The following is a 23565-nucleotide window of genomic DNA, read 5'->3' as shown; positions in this document are numbered from 1 at the left end:
TGGACAAAGACACGAGTTCAAGCCAAATGCGAGACCAGGTTTGCCCGCTAAGGACTGTCCTTATGTCATTAATGCATGAACTGCGCGGAGTTGCTTTGCGAGGCTCTGAGAGGTCCGGTGTCGCTTCCTATAAAGCTATGCATTAAGGCTTAGCATCACTCTGAGCCTGGTTAAATGACCTGTGCGGAGAGGCTTTGCGGGGCACTGCATCCCTCGTCCTGAATTCTGATGAAGCTGACAGCTGTGCAGAGAGACTTTGTGGGACTTCATGTTGCTTCATACTTGTTTTGGTAGAACCTTCTGTTAGACCAGGAGGAGCTGCTCTCTCTGATGCTTGCCAAGGGTCCAGGACCGGAGCAAGCACTGCTTGGGGATCAGAAACTCCATCAGAAGCCAGCAGGGCTCAGGCAGGTCTAATGCAGCAGGCCAGCAGGGCAGTTGCAGGGAGGCTCTGGAGCTCTGAACAGACGGCCAAGCAGCTGACCCTTGGAGTCACTCAGCCTGGGATGAAGGAAGCAAGTCCAATTTCCTTATCAGCAACAGGCAGGCCTCAAGTAGCAGGGTGTCCTTCTTCTGTAATATCCACAGTTCCATGAGTATATACAAGAGTGTGCCTGAGGGTCCTCTTTTTATACGTGGTGCCTACTTTGTAGTGGAAGAAGCTTCTAGAGTTTCCCCCTACAAAGGTGTCTGGAATTTCCTGCCTCCCAGCCCTGATCACCGACTTTTTGGGGGCTGAAGGCTAGTGTGAAATCATTTGTGTGAGCTGGGCCAGGGCTTTTGAGTTGCAAGTGTGGTAGGTGACAGTTCTACCTTGCCCCGCCCCCATTACGCCAGGATGGTCCATCCTACCAACACCCAGACCTTCTATTGTGATGCTTTCTGGGATGAATGCACAAAGGCAAACTGACAACTACACCCAGCGATGTGACTCAGGAACTGGCTGCAGACACCAAATTGTTAGGACAAGTAAATGCCAACTTTCTAAAAGTGTAAATTTCCGTATTTCACCACCAGTACATGTCCAGCTTTTTAAACACAACACACTGTGTCCTATGGAAATCCAGATTCTACCATAGGGGTGATTTATATGAATTAAAAACAGAAAGTTTAGGCCTGGCAAGAGGTTTATTTGCCAGGCCGGAATGGCAGTTTAAAACTGCACATAGGCTGAAATGGCTGAGACATGTTATAGGATTACATTTGTGAGTGGCACAATGAGTGCTGCTGGCCCATTTGTAGCATTTAATTTACAAGTCCTGAGTACTTGTAGCAACACTTGACAAGATACTTATAAGTAAGTTAAATATGCCATCTTTAAAGGAGAGAGTACAAGAGGTTTAGTACTGGTTAGCAGTGGTAAAGTGCACAGAATCCTAAAAGCCAACAAAAGTAGTTTCAGAAAACTGGAGGGGTGAAGGTAAAATGTTTGGGGATGGCCCTGCAGAGAGGGCCAAAGAAGCTTTTAGAAATAAACTCTGGGTTGGCTTTGGAAAAGAGCGAACCCATGAATTGTAAGTTATCTGGTCCAGCACCTGCCTAAAAGGGTCATCCTTAGGAAAGGACACACAAAAGAATGCATAGTTCTAGTTTTCAGAAAAACTAACCTTTCTACATCACAGTGAAGTCTCTGGATTTGTAAGGCCCTAAACCTGAATCATCTGCTTGCAGTATGAAGTTGAACTGGTCTTCAGGTCATGAAAGTGTTCACGGAAATGTTGAAAATGCCAATCATCCCACTGCACAATAAGGAACACGATGAGCCTGAAACAATTTTGCTTTTCTCCAATTACTTTTATTCCTTAAACTATCAGTTTTTTCCTTCCTTTCTTATTTTTTTATTTTTATTCTGTTTGGATAAAACAGTTGTGTGTTCATGATCATGACTTTGATCAAATCCTGATATGCTGTTTACAAATTGTTAGACACAATGTCCAAAAACGTTGAAAGTGTGCTACATTCTAACTCCCTTATATTGTCATCCTTTCACACTCTTGTTTGTAGATATTTCATTGGTTAGCTTTTCTCTCATATTCTGTATAAAAGAAATGTGTTGAAATAATTGAAAATGAAACTGAAATCAATTTACTTTAGTGAGATGATCATCATACTCCTCCAAGTAAATGGTAACGGGATCAGCTTCAACTTTTGCATTAGGGACTTGCTCTAACAGTGTTCTAGCGACAGAAGTATGGATACCCTGGCTTGACTCGGACAAATGATGCTTGAGGGATCTCATAGATCTGTATAAAATGTACTCAACTCTCAGATTAAGATAGTGGGATTTTCAGTATAGTCACACTAGCTTTTCTTATTATCTGGATCTGAAGAAGACACTGGGGAAATTGCCTGTGCTAAATGTAGGCATGAGACCATTAATTAAAAGAGGGCTTTGTTGTATATTGTGACCCATCTAGTCTATGATCTGTAAGGGAGGTTAACTGAATTGAGGGGCCGATTAGGATGGAGGATTTTCCGCCTCCTCCGGGCCAGCGGAAGCCACCTCCGGCCCGGAGGAGGCGGAAAATCCATTGCGGGCTCACCAAAGACCCACCGCCACATTACGATGGCTGGTGGGTCTTGGTTTCTGTCCGCTGCTTTTCCGCCGCGGTCGGATTACAACCGCGGCGGAAAAGCTCTCATTTGGCTGGCAGTGTCTATCAGACACCGCCGGCCAAATTAGGAAGCATTTGAAAACATGCTTTTCCGCGGCGGTTTTTCCGCCGTGGAAAAGCATGTGTACTTTTGATTTTGGGGGCCCGTTGCGGGCCCCCAGGGTGTTGGTGGGTGGGGGGTGCACATGGGGGGTACCTATGGTACCCCCCAGCATTTACATGCACAATGCGGCAGGCACCGCGCGGTGCCTGCCGCTTTGTGCATGTAAATGTTACACATGCACTTTTAACATTGCGGCGGGTGCTGCTTCAAGCAGCACCCGCCGCAATGTTAAATATCCAGGATGTGACCGCCAGGGTGGCGGTCACATCCTAATCGCACATGAGGGAACGCCGCAGCCCATGCGGACGTTCCCTCATACTCTGGGGTCGCGGACGGACTCAAGTCCGTCCGCGATCCTAATCGACCCTTAGTGTGGTTGTTAAATGTGAGGCCTTTAACAAGAGCATTAAGGGATGTTGAAGCTGTATAATTTTCGGAGGACATGTAAATTGATCAGACTCTGTGCATTAGAGAAATGTGAGGAATGGTTGGAAATTTCAGAGATTTAGGAGGTTGGTGTTGTCAGCAGTCAAATTACTTTTTGCTGCTGAGGTGAACAACCAAGTTAGATATTGGGGCGGGATGTACAAACATTGTAGATGAGAATATGATGAAAAGCTTTTAGGTGCAGTGGATGATGCAGTAGTGGATGAGGTAACATAGATGATCTTATTTTTGATGTGTGGAAAATAGATCATGGAAGTCCTATCCATTGTGCGATAGTGGAAAGACAGTCAGTGACCTGGGCTTGGAGTACAGAGAGGAAAATTTAAAAAATAATTGAGCAGGGATGTGGAATTCCTATAGCCCGACACCTGGGAAAAATTGTTTGGGGTCAAGGGCAACAAAGTTTTCATGTGTATTTTGTCCTTGGGACAAGTAGGCTCAAAGCCCTGCAGCGCCAACCCTTTGGCTGCCAGTTTACAGTACCACATTATGGATCAGGAAAGGGCACTGTCTACAGTTAAGTTAACACTTTTGTTCATATGTTAATGCTGTTCAAACTTTTATTTTTGTTTCATTAATTGAAAGCCTTTATTATTAGGGTGAGCGCTCTAAGTAAATGTTGTAAGCTCCGACTGCACTACTGACAGGGGTTCCATTATAAAAATGTGTACACACGTTTTAAAAGTTTAGCAATATGAGGCTATGTATAATGCTCACAGAATGCTTTCTGATTTGATGCAAATATTTGCAGAATCTTGAAAGCAAGATTGATGATTCTTTGCTTTCAAAATAAAATGTTCATTTGAAAATGAAAGCAGGAAAAACACATTTTGCTAAACTACTGCAAGATTTCAGGTACCATTTCTTTGTAGCATCATTTAGTAACATGTATTGATGCATGCTAGTATTTCCCAAAAATATTCATAATGGAAAATCAGTGTAACCACTTTCAATAAGATTATGAGAAACAAAAATAAACAAGCATTGGCAAAGCCAGTAGGTCTGAAATTGGAGGTCAGCTTTTTAGTTTTGTCAATGTGTGACTTGTTTTGGCATGGGTTTCTTAAAACCTTATTGGTGTGGGATCTGCTGAGCCCTCACCATTATAGCAAACATTGGCAAAAGCAGTAATTGTTTAAAGCACACAGCAAAAATCACTCACTGCCACAGTTGTTAATGGCACTGAACAAAACTACTTTGTGTGCAGATATGCTCCTTGTGAAAGAACAGAATGCATTCACTCAGTAAAGCCAGTCGATATAGAGAAAGAGGCAGAATTGTAAAAAACACAAAAGGTCATGGTCGACACCAGACCAAATTAGGGGCCCAATTATTAAAGAAAGTCTCAAAAATTCACCCATGGGATATGTTCTTACATTAAGCGCAGCTGTACAGCTTTGTGAATTCCCAAGAATTTACACAGGACAAGAAATAGTACTCCTAGAAAATATTTGTGAACTGCATTTTAGCATGAGCAAATATGCATGTGTAGATTTGTTCATTCCCTTCCTCTCCAACCTATTTTTTCCCAACTCTGGAAGAAGATTTACGTCTGCCATTGTCAGATGTAAATTTCCAACATTTCTCAGTATGAGAAAAGATTAGAGAAGAGTTGTTGAAAACCCTTAAAACATGCACGTCTGTAGGTTTCCACAGACTGAAAAGGGCATTTTAACCCTGAAACTATTCCTTACCACTTCCTTCAGCCCCAGTATGTCGATCTGCGGAAACGTGGCAACGTAAGTATTCAAACACTACTATGATATGAGCCCTGGCATAATCAGAGAGGCTATATCAGAGCTCTTATATAATGAGATTGCTGCCAATAATTTGTCTCTGCGCTACATGGCACCAAAGGGGCAAGTGGATTGTGTTACAGGACAAGTAGATTTATGAAGCAACCTGCCCCATGGACAAGTAGGTATTTTATTAAATTCCACACCCCTGATTGAGTGGCATTGTCAAGAAGTTGATACTTCAGATAAACAGATCAACAGATAAAAAAAAAGTGACAAAGACAGATGTGTCTAATGTAAGTCTAAAAGTGGAGGGTGCATTCCTTTTTCAAGAGTTACACTGGCCAATGAAAAAAGGTTCAGTTTAAGTTTATGATGCATTGATAAGGAAATCCAGAAAATCTGGCATAGGTCAGGGCCTCCTCCTCTTCCATAGGACACCCTGGTTGTCATATGCAAATTGCCTTAATTTTTGTAACTAAGTCCTGTTTAAGTTGCAAAGAGTTGTTTTTGTTTAAATCTGTAGAATATGCAGGAGAAGATGGATTGTGGGACGAATGTGAAAAATCTGTAGTTTTTAGGAAAACACTCCAACTGCAGTATCACAACATTATAATGGCATGCAACTAGACGCTTGAACACTAGGCAGCCTATTTTCAAACTGCATTTTATAGTACGTTAAGTAATACTACTAAAATATGAAAACATGCTATGCACAAACCTACAAGTGTCAATCTCCACCTCACCTCACCTCTCCGATCGGGAGATCCTCACACATGTAAGTTTGCTACTTAGGGGCCGATTACGATCTCATCCGGAAAGCATTCCGACTGAACCGGTTCCGAATGCTTCCCGGATGATTCGGATCAGGGGGGTTCCGACCCAGCGATTTGGATGCATCCGGATACTTCTGGATACGATTCGGTCAGACTGCCATTGACTCCAATGGGAGCCTGTGCTCCGCACAAGAACACAAGCTCCCATGGACGAAAGAGTGGCTGGGGAAAATTGTGTACCCTGTGGCAGGCACCACATATTGCCCTTATGGTTTCCGGGCATCGTAAACAGTCGTTCGGAAATGGGTACGATTCGGTCAGAAACAAGGGTACCGAATCGAATTCGGCAACCCCGAATCCGATTTGGAGCCCTTCCTAACGAGATGGAAATCGGCCCCTTAGTAGTAAATGTGGGAAGGACCAGGAGGTGTGGTTTGAAAAGGGGACTTACTGGCTACTAAATGGGCGAGGTTTTGGGAAGACTAGGGAGTGACTTGCACCCACCCACCAAAGTGTAAACACATTGCAGTTTACAAACTGCACTTCTAAAGGTACTGCAGTCAAAAATAGACTGAAAGCATTATTAATTCACTCCAGCACCATACATGGCCAACCACTGGCACTTCAACACTCTCAGTAGAAATAATGGCAGAAGGTACTTAAAATAAAAATTGTATAGTAAATAGTTGTAAATTTAATTATCAAAAATTGTTACAAATATAAATAAATATAATTTAATGTTAAAAAAATCAACAATTAAAACATATTTATTTAATCATAAAATATTTTAATAACCTTTATTTTAATTTATAAATCAATGTAACCTTACATTTTATTAACATGTAATAAAATTACTTTAAAATAAATCTTTACTTCACTTGCAATAATTATTATTGCATAATAACAACATTACCTTTTTCCTTTAGGTGGGAATATTTTTTAAATTTAAACTTCTGAAAAAAAGCTTTTGTTTAATTCAATGTATTTAAATGAATGAAAGCTTAATTTGAAATTAAGTTAACAGTGCTGTAGCTTTTTATAAGTTTGTTATATATTTAAACAGCATATTTACATTAATATATAACATCAAAAAAAATTCAGATCCCTCTAGAGTTAAACTTTTTCATTTTTCCTTGACCATAGAGAGACTCCACAATTGGGGTGGTGATCTCCCTATTGTAAAGTAAAAGGAACATTTTAAATGTTTATTAAACTTTACGATAAATTAGTTAAAGCATGATCATATTAAATATATTGTACATTTGCTAAGACGTTTCATAATAAATAATAAATTGGTTTATTTTGAGATATTTTAACATTAAACTATGTTTGTATATATTTCTAACGCATACATACGCTGGTGGCAACAGGCCCTCTTCCATAGCCTCACTTCAGTGTCTATTGTGCTGCATGCTAATGTTAAACTTGCAGAGCTAAGTGGCCGGGGCAGAGCGACACTCAGCAACTCGGCACCCAGGAGAGGCTCTGTGTCCCAGAATTCCATGAACATGCATTTGGTTGCAGGGTCCATGCTGTGAGACACATCTGCTAGCATCCTGCAGCAGCATGAGGGAGGGGTGCAGCGTCAGTGACATAGGATAGCAACTCCTCCTTCCAAGCTGAACACAGAGGCCAGGCAGACAGTGATGTACTGGGGTGGTGGCAAGTGGAGTGTGTGACCCTTCAGCTTTGCACTCATGTGCCAGTACGGAGTCAGGTGGAGAGTTCTCCTAATACTTGTCTGGGATGGATTGCAGCACGGATATCTCAGCACTAAGAATTTGGTGTAGGATAGTGCAGCAGAATGCAGCACACCGAAAGAGAAAAAATATTGAGAAAACAAGTTTTTTCTCCCCGTTACACCTCACCTCGGGAGGTGTAAGGTGTTGGCACTTCCCAAGGTTTACATGCTCTCATAAATCTGGGAAAGTGTACAGAAATCCATGGGTCTTGCATGGGAAAACCACAAAGTAAGGTAACTCAGTGATTTCCGTTGCCTTACTCCATATCTATGAGGCCATTCAAAGACACGCATATTGGCTCTACATGGCCTCATAAATATTATTTTGGGATTTGCGTCGTTAGTGCGTCACAAAAAGTGATGCTCCGGCAGGGCAAGGGGCTTGTAAATATACCCTTTGGCCTGGTAAGCACTCAAATCCACATATTATTCCCCTTTACACAAAAAAACTCTGAGGTGTTTTTTTATGCACCTGAAAAAATCCAAAACCTCCCCTCATTAAAAAATTGCACTAATGCTAAGGTCAGGTTCATGAAAGCTATCTCTTCTACATAATCGTAATTTTTTTTTCAAAAAACATAATCGAACATAGGAGTGCTAGCATGCAGCCATCTTACTGAAAATGGCAAATCTGTTTACACACAAAATTGGGACCTGTTCGATTAAATGTTGCTTGCTGTATTTACCCTTCATTAACGACTCCATCCCCGGATGACAGATTGATGTCCTTCTTATATGTACAGGTGACATTGCTGTTCACCTTGAATTGTCCTGCAGTATTTGTCTGGATGGTGTTGAAAAGCAATCCACTCACTGAAATGTGGGTATTATTCTAAAAAGTAAAAGGCACAAGTTAGTAAGGATCTCAGTCAAGGATCTGTCCTTGACTGAGTTGCACAGTGAGAGACTTCCTGTGCACACAGACAAGGGCTTTTTCCATATAACTTCTAGCATACAGGCATTTTGTAGGTAGCGCCAATCTATAGTCAGTTGCTAGTAGTGAAGACCAATCATTCCCCATCTTATCTGCCAGTGCATAAATCCATCTGTAACTCAAGCTGCTGAGCATTACTGCTGATTAACCACCAAGTACTAAAACAGGGCTGTACAACTCAATACTAAACCTTAAATACAATAGGGCCATATTTATGGGGATTTGGCGCAGGGCAGCACAGCAAGTCACCTTGCTACACTGTCCTCTAGCAAAGGGCAAGGGCAGGAATGTGCTGTATCTGTGGCATATGGTGCATTCCTGTCCTTTCCCCAACACTGGCTCCATTTCGGCAGCCTACCACCAACTCAGACATGCTTGCACCATGGTGCAAGGGTGACTGAGTTGAATACAGGATTATTTTTGTGCAGGAAGGGGGATAAACTAGGAGAAATAAACATATTTCTCCTCATTGTGCCTCACTTGGGGAGACTTAAAGTTGTGGCGCATCACCAAGTTTGCATGGTTTTGTAAATCTGCGGATGCCTAAAAAGTCATGTGTGTTGTGTGGGAACACCCTCCGCAATGCCCATGGAATGCCTACCTAGCTCAGAGTAAAGAAACAAAGCGATTTGCGCTACCTTGCCTTACTCCATAACTATGAGGCCATTCAAAGCCACGCAAAGTGGCTTTGCGTGTCCTCATAAATGTGATTTGGTGGTTTGCGTTGCCGTTGCGTCACAAATAGTTACACAACAGGGGGCGTGGCCAAGGCGGCAAGCATGGCGGACGCAGCTTGAGTGAGCTCCGTCCCGCCGGCGCAATATCCTTCTCATCACCCCGACCTAAGGACGTCCAGGCCGAGTATTTGATTGTCGGTGGTGAAGAGTGTGCCCCGGCGGCGATTTGGGCGTACTGAGGGAGAGACTTCTGGCGGCTTGAGCCCTGTGGCGGTGAGGCCCGCGCCGCACGCTGAAGCCGGGACCTCGGGTCTGGTGAGGTCCGGCCGGAAGTGCAGCGGTGCTGGGGTCGGCAGAGAGAGGTGTGCCTGCTTCCCGGAGCTGTAAATCCTTGCGGGCAGACAGCACGGCAGGAGGCTGCAGAGGGATCCCGGTGCCGATCTGGAACTGAGACACTGGCGGCTGCGGGGTAAGCTGCCAGGGAGAGGCAAGCGGCTTCGAGGGGGGGTGACTCCCTCAGAAACGGGCCGAATCCACTCGGCGGTCCGGGAGAACTAGGGGGCTCTTGTCTTCGCCCCTTCTCCCGGAAAAAAAACCCATGTTCCCCCCCCCCCGCATGTGTGTGTTGCCGCCGAGGGTGGCGGCTTGATGCGGGCCCCGTCCGGGCCGTGGGCCAATGCAGGGCACCGCTGGGTGCCCCTCACTCGGCGGGGCGGAACTGGCACCTGGGCCCGACTGGTGGATTAGGCGACGACGTTTAAAACAACCGAGGTGAGCTCGGATTACTTCCCGCTGGCCGTGGAGCTGGAGGGGAGCGCGAGCCTCGGCGGTTTCGTGGTGAAGGCCCTCACCAGGGGACGCACAACTTCTGAGACTGTAGCCGGGTGTTTATCCAACGCTGGGGGACATACTATCGCAACTGGTGCAGATGGATGGGGGTGTCGCCGTGGTGGACTGAATTGTTGAAGCAACGCGCATAGCCACATTGCTATCCTTGAACACTAAGATACGACCCCCCACTGGTCTTGGCAGAGCGGGAAAGATCCTATCGGAGGTCCCCGACCGGAGTGGAGAGAGCGACTACCCGGCGGCCAGTTGGGTCCCTATACTCGAGCCTGTAGATCAACATGATGCGGGCGGCAATAGTGGAGGCACTACGAAATAAGGCGCCATCGACAAATTCACAGGGCCGAGTGGTGGAGCGGGGGCTTCCGGAGGCCAACCAGGACCGGGACCAGATAATGCGGCCCTTATGGCAGCTATAACGCAATCGAGAGACATGCTGGACGCAAAAATTGGGGCAGTTGGGGCCGATGTCACATTGCTCTGTCAGGAGTTGCGTAATGCTGTGGCCCGTATAACTGAAACTGAGACCAGAATCATAGGAGTAGAGGATGATGTGGCGATTCTCAAGAAGAAAGTGACGACGATGGAAGGGATACAGAAGGGCCTTGCACTCCGGGCCGAGGATGCAGAAGGGTGGGCCCGGAGAAATAACCTGCGGTTTGTGGGATTTCCGGAGGGCAGCGAGAAGGGCAACATGGAGGCATTCCTGACACAGTGGCTGGAGGGGTGGCTCCCCCCGGAATCCCTCTCGCCCTGCTTTGTAATCGAGCGAGCGCATCGAGCACTTCTCCCAAAGCCACCGGTGGGAGCTCGCCCCCGACCGGTAATTGCCAAACTCCTCAATTATCATGACCGCGACACTATCCTGAGACATGCGCGGGCAAAGGAGCCCTTAATGTATGACAGCATCAAAATCCTGATATTCCCGGACTACACTAAGCTGGTGCAGCAACAACGACAATCCTTTACTGCAGCAAAGGCACGGCTGCGAGACCTTAAAATCCAATACGCCCTGCTCTACCCAGCCCGCCTGCGTGTGGTATTCCAGTCCAGGACACAGTTCTTCAACACTCCGGAGGAGGTTTTTGCTTGGACAGATGAGACGGTCCGAATCTGGGTGCATACCCCTCCGGGCCGCGATTCCGACTCATCCTCCACGACGGGACCCCCGAGGACTCCCCGGAGGTCGCGAAGCAGGAGCAACTGGAGAGCGTGTTCTCAGAAGAACCAGCCTCCCCATGATGGGGCAACGGGAGGCAACAACGCAGCTGACGCTCCGGCTCCGGGGTCATGAGGCCAAGTGCTACTCTGAAACTTTCTAGTGCAAGACCCCAGATGGATGCAGACGGTTCGCGATCCTACCGGGAGCGGAAATAACTCTTGAGACTCACCACCAGACTTTTTGCTTAACAGTTAATGTATAGAGGTGGGACATAGGTTGGGGGATGCCTGCGGGAGGGCGGGCATCAGTCCCGAACTTAGCGAAGTTAGTTGGGTAAAGGGTTAGTTGGGATCGGGTGGGTAGTTGGTGGGCATCCATTGGAATAGTGGGTCTTTAGCCTCACGTTGGGGGCTGGAGATGATCTATACCGCGACAGATACTTCAATGTTGCTGAGGTATGGGGGGCGGTGGGGGAGTTGTGGGCAGGTTTGGAGGCGAGGGAGGGGTAGGGGGGCTGTTGGGGGGGTACGAGTCTGGGGGGAGGGGGTTGGAGGGAGGTTTGGGGGGGATGGGACAGTTAGTATTGACACAGTGTCCATTCGAGTCTGGTTGCAATCATATGTGTGTGTGTGGCCCCAAGTACCCAGGGCCCTGATTTATCTGCCCATCGATGGCGGTTGACCCCCACGAGACAGGTCTTTCACGGACGTCACTACGGGTAGTGAGTTGGAATGTCTGGGGAATGCTCGACAAAATAAAGCGTACTGCAGTATTGCGGCTAGGGAAGAGAGAACGGGCGGATGTGCTGCTCTTACAAGAGACACACCTCCTAGGCACCAAAACCCTTAGCTTGCAACGGTATGGCTACCAGCAGGTATTCCATGCAGGTTTTGTGAGAGGGTCACGGGGGGGTCGCAGTTCCAATACATCGCAGACTGCCCTATGTACATGAGACACAATGGGTTGATGCCCACAGCAGTTTTATTTTCATTAAAGGAATGGTGGGTGATGAGCCAATGGTCTTTGGTAGTGTGTATGCCCCACCCCCATTGCAAGAGGCACTCATTGAAAAGTTGTTTGACTTGTGGGCCGAAATCCCGAATGTAATAGCAATAGTGGGCGGTGACTGGAACAATGTAATGAATGGACGAATGGATCGTTATAGGCCCGGAGGGGGTCTTATAGCAGATACCCCCACTAAATTGAGTAGCATGGTGCAGGGGATGGGCTGGATTGATGCATGGCGGTACCAACATACTCATAGCCGCGAATATACATATGTCTCTGCGGTACATACGTCCTTTTCCAGACTCGATTACCTGTTTATTCCTCATACCTGGATAGGGAGGGTGCCCACGTGGCATCTGCAACAAGACGGTTATCGGTCGCATATGCGGGAGGCCATATCTCAGTACTGGGACAGCAATGATAGGCCTGAAACGGATGACGTAACCCTTTGGGAAGCTTTAAAACCCCTGCTCCGTGGGGTGGATATTGCCTGGTGTGCGGCGGCCCGCATGACCCGTAGGGGAGAAATAGAGGAGGCAGCGAAACGGGTCCGGGACCTGGAGGAGGAGTGCAATACAGGGGGAGATGCAGATGCCGTTGGGCAGCTGCTGCTGATGCAGCATTCTTATACTTCCCTACTAATGGACGAGGCTCGTCAGCTGTGGTTGGCTACACAAAGTAGAATTTATCAGTGGGGAGATAAATCCAGCACCATGCTATATAGGCTTTGTCAGGGTACTTTCAAGGCGCAGTCCCTACCAGGACTTCGTGATGAGGTGGGGGATCCTGTGACGGCCCCGGCAGAACTGGCTGCCAGCTTTGCACAATACTATGCGGCCCAATATGCCCCTCGGGAGGTTATCCCAGAGGAGGATGTAGACAAATTCCTGGCGGACCTCCCGCCGCGGGCGCTTTCAGATGAGGGACGTGATCGGCTGGAGCTCCCACTATCGATGGAGGAGCTGGACGCGGCACTCAGGGAACTGAACACTGGTACGGCCCCCGGGCCTAATGAATTCCCATGTGAATTCATAAAGACATTTCATCTCCAGCTGGGGATGTGCTACAGAAGGGCACTGGAGGCGACCAGGGAGCGTGGTCGCCTTCCAGCGGACTGGCGACACGCTGAAATTGTGGTCTTCTGTAAGCCTGGGAGGCCTCCTGAACAACATGCATCATATAGGCCAATATCGCTCCTAAACGTTGAAGCGAAAATACTGGCGAAAGCCCTGGCCAATCGCCTCCTCCCATACATTACAGATCTGGTTCACCCAGACCAGGCCGGGTTTTTGCCCCATAGGGCGACGAGGCACAATATCAGACGGGCGCAGGTGGTGATAGAGGCGGCCCGGGCTGCCAAGATCCCGGCAGTGCTCCTCCTGGCTGACATTGATCGAGCCTTCGATTCGTTAAGTTGGGTCTATCTCCGTGCGCTCTTGTCTCGCCTGAACCTTGGACCCCATTTCCTCTCGTATTTGCAGTTGCTGTCCACGGATCTGACGGCGTCAGTGAGAATGGCTGGAGCGGTGTCCAACCCCTTCCCTATCGGCCGAGGCACCCGACAGGGCTGCCCCCTCTCACCCTATTTATTCGCCCTGGCCATGGAGCCACTGGCGGCGTGGGTGCGAATGGACGCGCAGATGCGGGGAGTTGAGTGGGAGATGGGACCGTCCGATCGAATTGCACTCTATGCTGACGACGTCCTTTTCTTCCTCAAGGACATACATAGATTGGTTCCAGAGTCCTTGAGATAATGCAGATATTCTGGGAGGTATCCGGCCTGCACTTGAACATACGGAAGTCCAAGCTGTGGGTGCTGGGAGTGCGCGGGGGCGAGGATCCTGGGCATCAGCGCTGCTAGAGGCGGCTGGCGGCATTAAGTATCTGGGCGTATTCCTGACGGATGTACCTGGGGTCGCTTGGGCACGCAATGTGGTGATTGTTTGGGACCGCGTACGGTCAGACATGAAAACATGGTCCAGAATACCCCTGAATATATATATGGCCGAACCGCCATATTCAAGATGGTGGCTCTCCCGCGTCTCCTTTACCAGTTGCAAAATCATCCGTATCCCATTGCGCCACAGTGGTTTAGACAGGTGAATTTGGCGTTGAGCCAGTTTCTTTGGGCGGGAGGGGTGGCGAGAGTGGCACTCCGCACCTGTTTCCTCTCCACGTATTGTGGGGGCCTGGCAACATCAGACATTTTATCCTATTATCAAGCGTCTCACCTATTGGTACTGAATGAATGGTGGTATGGGGACCGAGGCGACCCGGCCTAGGCCCTTGAGAGATACATGATGGATCCGGATACGCTGCACACCATTTTATATTCGGCGGTCATAAGGAAGAGGCTCCCAGTGGTTACCCAGGTGGTTTTCCGGGTGTGGCGTTGAGCCCTACGCCGCATGGGGTGGTGGAATAAATTAACAAGAGACACCCCACTGTGGCAGAATGGGCGGCTACCGGCACTGGCATCTTTACAGGGATTCCGCGGCTGGTATGCCATTGGTATATCGGCGTTGGGCCACGTCATGAAAGGCACGACCCTCAAATCGTTCCAAGCATATGATATGCCTCGAACCCAATTTTTTAAATACCTGCAACTCCGGCACGCCTTATCCCCCTCCTTGGTAGGCCTAGGCTCGTTGCCCGAATTTAGTCCCCTTGAGGCCAAAGTGTTTATGGGGGAATTGGGAAATAAGAAAATATCTAATATATATCAGACTCTGGTTACGCATTGTTCTTCTCCACTAGATAAGCTATGATCTGTGTGGGAGGGAGACATAGGTGCCTTGGAGGAGGAAGACTGGAGGGAAGCCCTGGAAGCTTCGAGAGGGGCGGCAATTGCAGTGCGCCTGTGTTTCATTCAATTCAAGTATCTGCATAGAGCCTACTATACTAGAGACCGATTGTGGAGAGCTGGTCTGATTGCCTCCCCTGAGTGCCTGCGGTGTGGGCGTGCGGTGGGCACATTCATACATACGGTGTGGTCGTGTGAGAAGCTGACGAGGTTCTGGACTGGTGTATGGAATTGCTTGTCTGAGGTGTTGGGCTGGAACCTCCCCCGCTCACCGCAGCTGGGCCTTCTTCATGTTATGGAACAGGTTGGAGGAAATATATACAAACTTCATCTGCTGCTTTTGGGCCTCACGGTGGCCAAAAGAGATGTAGCTCGGGCCCGGAAAGACCCTATGGCTCCTTTGATAGAGGTGTGGAAGAGGGGTTTGGGCTTTTGTATGGGGCTGGAGCGCCCGATCTTCGAGGCCAGGGGCTGCCCCGAAAACATTTTAAAATATGGAAGCGATGGGCGGACTATAGAGGGCTGTGGCTGGAACCACCAGCGCAACGGGATGCTGATGCAGAACAATTGCTTGTTGACCCTGGGTGAAAAGGGATACACACTGACCGTGATTTGATAAGTTTTTACTTTTGGACCATGTAGACACTGTGCTGGGATGGGGGTGGGATCCGGGAGGGAGGGCAAGGGGAGGGCGTTGGGGGAAGGGAGTTCGGGTATGTTCTTTTATATCAAAATGTTGATTGAACTGCTTGTATGTGATGGCTATATATCTGCTCACTGGTCCTCCGGTTCATGGGGGGCAGTGTCCTCTTTGTAATTCTTCAACAACATAATAAAATTTGTTCTGAAAGAAAAAATGTTACACAACAGTGTTGCAAGGGGCTCGTAAATATGACCCCTACTTTGTGGAGTAGTGACTGCCTTGTCGACTGCATGCCCCCAGACATCTGTGGGAATCTAAGAAGGTGTGGCTCCTGTATATTGTGCATGCTTTACTCAGTAATTGTGCAGCACAAATGTCAAAATATTACTAAAAAACAACAGATTTAAATACACGCTGGAAAACCAGAGTCGATTCACAAAGCGATGTGCACATGTACATCTTAATCACATGAGCAAATTGCTAGATTTGTGAGCTCAGGGTATTGACCTTGTCTAGTAAATCATTTTACATATTCATAATGATATAGCATGATGGGTAATATTCTTAAGTAAACCCACTCACACTGTTAGGAGTGGGCGTTTCAAGTTTGAGGTTTCCTGAAAGCTATGCATACATCCACAAACACGTCTACACAATGCCCTTGCACCTTAGAAAATGAAAAGCAAGTACTCCTGCCATGGGTAGCAGCAAATCTTTCTTCAGGGTGGGAAGAAAGGGATACATCACTCATGAATGGATGACGTGTGAAGGAAAGGGTATTTGCCACATGAAAGAAAAGGAAACAGACAAATGTAGTTCATTTGCACTTGCTTATTTTTTCGCAGGAGTAAAAGGAGGTGTATTTTCTCAGGATGTAGTGAAAGTGGCAGGTTTCCAAGTTTAACATGGGAAGCCTTTGCAAATTCCAAAACGTGATAATCTGTGCAAGGCTGTACATTTCTTAGTGAAAATGTACTCTTCCTTTGAGAATCGAGGACAACATTTCAAAGCTGTAGTTGCACTAAGACGTATGGGAAAAAACTAATTGTCTTTCCTTCTTGCTCTTCCATCCTATTTTATTCTATTCTATTCCATTCTATTCTGTTCAATTCTATTCTATGTGGCACTTGGAGAGCGCAAAGCTACCCGTAGGCATCCAAGCTGTAAATTCTTCCGGTTGTATTCTGTCGGTTTTATGTCATTATATATTCTAGATCAATGTTGTGCCTAAATATCGTTTACAAAAAAATCATTCCTTAAGGTGTAGATTTTCTATTGAGTCCAAATAGGGAGATATTTTTAAAACTATATTGCAGAGATATTCTGAGAATGATTATTTGGTTTCATATCATCCTGTCTCCCATCTCCATTTTAATTTTGAAAATCAGAGCATCTTGTATTAAACAGACTCATTATCTACGACCATCAAACAATCTAATTGATCCTCCCCACTCTAGATGTCTTGCTCTCCAATCAGTTGAGCCTGCTCTTTCAGGTCTACAGTTTTATTATCATAACCCACCACAACTACATCTCAACCATTCTTGGTAGCCAACATCTGTCTTTGATACAGCTGATCATCATATACTACTCCACACCTCTCCACACCGCTGGCTATGTCCGTGAATAGTTCTTCTTTTACAGTTTTTGCTCTGGTTTATGTTGTTTGACACAGTGTTGCCCACCTCTCTTTTTATAAGCGTCCATCAGGGCTTAATTTTGGGTCTTCTGCACTTCTAGCTCTATTTCCAATATTATTTCCTTTACCAGTTCTGATATCTGCTCTATGCAGACAAAAGGCAACCCTTCTTTAACTTTCACAAAATTACACTTGAGCTCCAAACGCACAACTTAAGCTTAATCAATGGTTGTGGGTTTCCTGGTTCTGAATTTATGTTGATTAACTATTTTCTGGCCACATACATTTCTTTTGCGTTAGATTTTCTCTTCTGCTGAAATGCTATTTGATACAATTAAAGATATACTCAGGAGGAGTCAGCCAGGAGGCTCGAGGGAGCCCCAGAAACAGGAAACAGAGAGGGAGCACACTCCTGACCTCTTAACCGGGTCGCCCCATCGCATTGTGGTCAATGCAGTTCGTACACCTCAGGATTGTTTGCAGCCTCTTAACCAACCCGGATTTATCTCTACTGATGACGGATATTATCCAGAAACGCGAGCCATGTCTCGCGTCTAGAGACAACATATACTAGCACCTGCTTGCACCAACTCGGTGTTATACCCATGAATTGTATCCTGAGGTGTACGAACTGCATTGACCACAATGCGATGGGGCGACCCGGTTAAGAGGTCAGGAGTGTGCTCCCTCTCTGTTTCCTGTTTCTGGGGCTCCCTCGAGCCTCCTGGCTGACGAGCCGTAGGAGATGCACCTCCGCGCCCGAGAGGCAACGAAGCCTGGATTGTTTGCAGCCTCTTAACCACCCCGGATTTATCTCTACTGATGACGGATATTATCCAGAAACGCGAGCCATGTCTCGCGTCTAGAGACAACATATACTAGCACCTGCTTGCACCAACTCGGTGTTATACCCATGAATTGTATCCTGAGGTGTACGAACTGCATTGACCACAATGCGATGGGGCAACCCGGTTAAGAGGTCAGGAGTGTGCTCCCTCTCTGTTTCCTGTTTCTGGGGCTCCCTCGAGCTTCCTGGCTGACGAGCCGTAGGAGATGCACCTCCGCGCCCGAGAGGCAACGAAGCCTGGATTGTTTGCAGCCTCTTAACCACCCCGGATTTATCTCTACTGATGACGGATATTTTCCAGAAACGCGAGCCATGTCTCGCGTCTAGAGACAACATATACTAGCACCTGCTTGCACCAACTCGGTGTTATACCCATGAATTGTATCCTGAGGTGTACGAACTGCATTGACCACAATGCGATGGGGCGACCCGGTTAAGAGGTCAGGAGTGTGCTCCCTCTCTGTTTCCTGTTTCTGGGGCTCCCTCGAGCCTCCTGGCTGACGAGCCGTAGGAGATGCACCTCCGCGCCCGAGAGGCAACGAAGCCTGGATTGTTTGCAGCCTCTTAACCACCCCGGATTTATCTCTACTGATGACGGATATTATCCAGAAACGCGAGCCATGTCTCGCGTCTGGAGACAACATATACTAGCACCTGCTTGCACCAACTCGGTGTTATACCCATGAATTGTATCCTGAGGTGTACGAACTGCATTGACCACAATGCGATGGGACGACCCGGTTAAGAGGTCAGGAGTGTGCTCCCTCTCTGTTTACTGTTTCTGGGGCTCCCTCGAGCCTCCTGGCTGACGAGCCGTAGGAGATGCACCTCCGCGCCCGAGAGGCAACGAAGCCTGGATTGTTTGCAGCCTCTTAACCACCCCGGATTTATCTCTACTGATGACGGATATTATCCAGAAACGTGAGCCATGTCTCGCGTCTAGAGACAACATATACTAGCACCTGCTTGCACCAACTCGGTGTTATACCCATGAATTGTATCCTGAGGTGTACGAACTGGATTGACCACAATGCGATGGGGCAACCCGGTTAAAAGGTCAGGAGTGTGCTCCCTCTCTGTTTCCTGTTTCTGGGGCTCCCTCGAGCCTCCTGGCTGACGAGCCGTAGGAAATGCACCTCCGCGCCCGAGAGGCAACGAAGCCTGGATTGTTTGCAGCCTCTTAACCACCCCGGATTTATCTCTACTGATGACGGATATTATCCAGAAACGCGAGCCATGTCTCGCGTCTAGAGACAACATATACTAGCACCTGCTTGCACCAACTCGGTGTTATACCCATGAATTGTATCGTGAGGTGTACGAACTGCATTGACCACAATGCGATGGGGCGACCCGGTTAAGAGGTCAGGAGTGTGCTCCCTCTCTGTTTCCTGTTTCTGGGGCTCCCTCGAGCCTCCTGGCTGACGAGCCGTAGGAGATGCACCTCCGTGCCCGGGAGGCAACGAAGCCTGGATTGTTTGCAGCCTCTTAACCACCCAGGATTTATCTCTACGGATGACGGATATTATCCAGAAACGCGAGCCATGTCTCGCGTCTAGAGACAACATATACTGGCACCTGCTTGCACCAACTCGGTGTTATACCCATGAATTGTATCCTGAGGTGTACGAACTGCATTGACCACAATGCGATGGGGCGACCCGGTTAAGAGGTCAGGAGTGTGCTCCCTCTCTGTTTACTGTCTAAGTTGTTGTCTCTAAAACTCGCTAGTCGCTCACCACTGACACTGATGCTAACGTGACACACGAGGCAATCAGGACGCTGAAGGGGGTGAGGCTGCTGCAGCACTCTGGGTTGACTGACAGACAGTCAGTGACAGCGCACTTAGCGCAGCAGCAATAGTGCGCATATTCAGTTTGGGGCTGGTCATTTTTACAACCAGCCCGAACATGCACACTAGCCTTCTCCTTAGAAGATCTAGGGTTGCTTCATGCTGCAGCCCCCTGTCTCATAATGGGCGGGGAGTATCCCTGCTCAAGCCAATCCTGGCAGGCACAGCTCACCGCGCAGCACGGCACGCAACACATGCACCTTGTGTTCAGTGCCTAATACTCGGGTCACCTCAGGCTCTCCTTGGTTGGTTGGATTTTTGTCACCAAAAGAAAAAATTCTGATCATCGTCGTTGAGATTTAGACGTAAGTGTGCATTTTCCGTTGGTCACCTTAAAAAAATGTTTGGCAGGGTGTTTGAATTCAGGTGCCCGTGATGCGGTGTTATAATGACTGGTTATTATTTTTTAATATCTTGGTATGGATGTGTTCACAGAGGCGTCACGTCCATCGCAGCACAAGGTAGCAGGAAGCAGCAGCCACGTGTTTATGGTTGGGATAAGTGAAACTTTAAGCACCTGGGCTGTGACGCTTCATCGAGGCTCCAGATATACAGTACAGACACCTATGAAAAATAAAATTACACATTGCGTCAATCAAATCCCCTGCCCCTTCCCACCATACTCTCGCGACCATTCTGCCTCGTACAGACCCATGACCCTTCTCCTATCACTTTCCCTCACGTCCCCGGCCTGTGTCAATGGTGCACCAGGTGCAGTCACACCAGGAGCCGGCCGTGTGGGCCCGTTGGTCCCACAGCTATGGGTGTGCTTTTTTTCACTCTTAGCACATGAAAACTAGACTTGCCTTATGGCCCACCATGGTTAGCCAGTGTGGTTGATGGGCTCCTTGAGCATCAGGGTGCCTGCCAAACGATGCAGGGATGAACAGGGGAGCACTATAGGTGCCCCCTCGGCCCCCAACCTGAGGCTGCAGAGGTAAGGGGGCCTTGCTAGGGGCCCCCATACTCGCTCTCTGACAGGCTTTCCATGTCGGAAAGACAGACATGGAAAGCCTGCCGTAGACAGAGTATCATAATCCCAAGGGCAGAGTGGCTTCCCTTTGGGATTTGGGGCTGGCCTCCGACTGGCCGACGGGTTCCTTCAGCCCATCGGAAGCCAGACGGAATGACCGGCTAGGCTAATTTCCGACCGCCAGCATTGTGATGCAGCGGTCGGAAATTAAACCGATATTCGGCCTGGAAAGGCTCCAACCATTAGTAGGAGCCTTTCCGGGCCGCATCTTAATAGGCCCCAGACTGTGCTATACTGTATGTGACAGAGCCTCTGAATTGCAGTGGTCATACATGATGCCGGCAATCTGCCCTTTAGTGCTCTATCCAAAAGTGAGATTGCATGTCTCTTATGTACCGTTGATAGTTGTCTCCCCAAAATTTCAGAATATGGCGGCTGAATAGAGAAACCGTTCTTTGTACACTTGGCCGCCCTGGTTAGCATAGCACATACCATGTACCTATCCAACTGAACTCTAAAACGTTTCCTTGCAGTCACAAACTTTATTAAGTCATCATTCTCCCAATATGCAGCATGCCTCTTTTCAAACACCCCCCAATCCACTCGCCATCCATATGGTAATTACTGCTTTAGTTCTCAAAGTAGAGAAGTGAGAAAGTCCTTCCAGTGATGCTTAAGTGAGAAAATAATACCCTCATTTGATCTTCTGTACATATCGCTACTAGATGTTGGGCATCAGTAAGGCCAGATATGGGGCGTTGTGACCAATCTTTATTGGAGAAGCCAATATCAGTTTAAATGCATACATGTCATGTGTTCCCCTGAAAAGCTGTGTTTCAGAATTTAAACTATCCTCCTGCCAATATGCTGGAGACAGTGGCGTAACACAGGCACACACAGCCCCCACCGTGCGAGGGGCCCCTCCTGATCTGCAGGGGGCCCCCTCCGCAGAGTACTCTGGTTCTAGAGATCCTGATTAAATCCGGAGCGGGCCCCTCCATGTACTGCAGGGCGGGCCCCTCAAGTTTTGTTTTGCCACTGGCTGGAAATTGCAGCCAAGATGCCAGATAATACAATTCAAAGTTGGGAAGATCTAACCAACCTGATTGTATGGAAGCTTCAATATTTCAAGTTTGATTCTAAGTCTAGATGTGCCAACATTAACAATGTCTTCGAAACATCTACATTTCTGAAACTAGTTTCTGTGAGACAGCATATTGCTCAATGCAGTACCTGTGGGCACATGGAGCCAGATTACAAAACGTTTTGAAAGGCCCTTCTCCATGTTTTCAGTGGTAAATTAAGACTGTGCTTGGTGCAAACACATTTCACCACCATGTTATGAAAGCTGGTTATTGGATCTACTAATCTGTGACAAGACTCTGAATATTTGTTGGGTGGTTTTCTGTTATTGTGGCGAGGCGTCCTGCTGGTATTTGTGCTGTAGTGTTTGTGATGCACTATTGTAATATGATGCTGTGTTTTACTATGGTTAGTGAGTTGTGTTATGATGCTTCTGCATGTTATTGTGTTATACTCTGTTGTTCACTTTAGATGTGTCAAGAAATGAAGCAGCATTTCCATACATAAGAAGAATACCCCTCTATTGTTCCCATAGCAAGCAACCCTTTTCCACTCTGTTAGGTGGTAATATAGAACTGCTGCAGCACTATTCAAGATAACAGTCTGCCCAAATCTGTGGCAGAGACTGTAAGTGGGCAGGTTTCCCATCACCAAAAAATACAAACGTTCACAGGGAGACTATAGAAATAGGGAAAGGAACAGGTCAATAAACACTTTTGTATAAAACCATAGTCCAGGTCAGAGAAATAATGACTGAGGTATTTCTTTACCTGTTCCACAAAGCTCTAAAAAGCACAGGGAGACAGCTTACAATAAGGTGAGGAAGCCACTACTGCAATGAAGTCGGAAGAGAGTTAAAAGTTACTCTATTGATACTGGGGTTGGCACGGCAGATGGGCTAGTGGTAAAGAGTAGCCTAGACTGAGGCCAGACAGGAAGGCTTTTCCACAACACATCTTGTTTGGTTTCCCGGCAGGAAGATAGGAGGAGCTTGTTTTTAAAAGTGGCAAGGGTCAGTTAAGAAAAGCCAAACCTTGGCCAATCTGTGAAAGGGTGGTATTGTATATGGAGTATAAAGCTTGTCATGTGTCTTTTCAAAGGAACTCAGAAAGGGTGAGAAAAACCATGAGGCATATATAACGGAGACAAGAGCGGTAAGTCGGTGGGAAGAGGTGGCAGTGAGAGCACCTTCACTGATATCTGTTTTTTCCTCCACATTCCAGGAAGAGAGGGACACAATAGGGGAGGTAGGAGAGGACTAGGATTGTCACCACTTTGTAGCGAGCCCACTGCATGCAATAGCAGGACCCACACAGGTAGGCCTGGATTACAATGGCTTGGTAAATGATACACACACACACGCTTTTCATAAGGTGTGTGCCAGAAGCCCAGGAGCAGTCTCGCCCATTTATTATATAGCCTATGGCCACACCTGGCCAGAGGATGTGCAAAGAACAGTTCCGGGGCAGCCAGGCAACCAGGGCGGAGGGACTAGGTGGCCATTACACCCCTTCCCAACTTGGCGAGGAACTCTGCTATTGCATTCGGAATAGAAATTCCATGAGCTTCTGGCTCGGCGGTGCGTTAAATCTGAGGTGATATTGTTGGTGATGGGAACGCATTTTAGTCTCCTCAGGGTTTTGGCTGCTGCAGGAATCGGTATCCAGACCTGTCCCGGCA

General features: G+C 47.5%; 1 protein-coding gene across 1 annotated transcript in view; it reads right to left on the bottom strand.

Moving 5' to 3' along the window:
* LOC147698856 (uromodulin-like 1) overlaps positions 1-23565 on the bottom strand; it is a 569037-nt gene that overhangs the window by 137019 nt on the left and 408453 nt on the right. The window contains exon 15 of the mRNA XM_086935447.1: positions 8105-8250. Within this exon, the coding sequence (XP_086791573.1) occupies positions 8105-8250 (146 nt within the window). The remainder of the gene's footprint in view (positions 1-8104; positions 8251-23565) is intronic.

The sequence above is a fragment of the Lissotriton vulgaris genome, chromosome 8 (assembly GCF_964263255.1).
Source record: "Lissotriton vulgaris chromosome 8, aLisVul1.2, whole genome shotgun sequence".
Taxonomy (NCBI): Eukaryota; Metazoa; Chordata; class Amphibia; order Caudata; family Salamandridae; genus Lissotriton; species Lissotriton vulgaris.
This window is presented reverse-complemented; position numbering and strand designations above follow the sequence as displayed.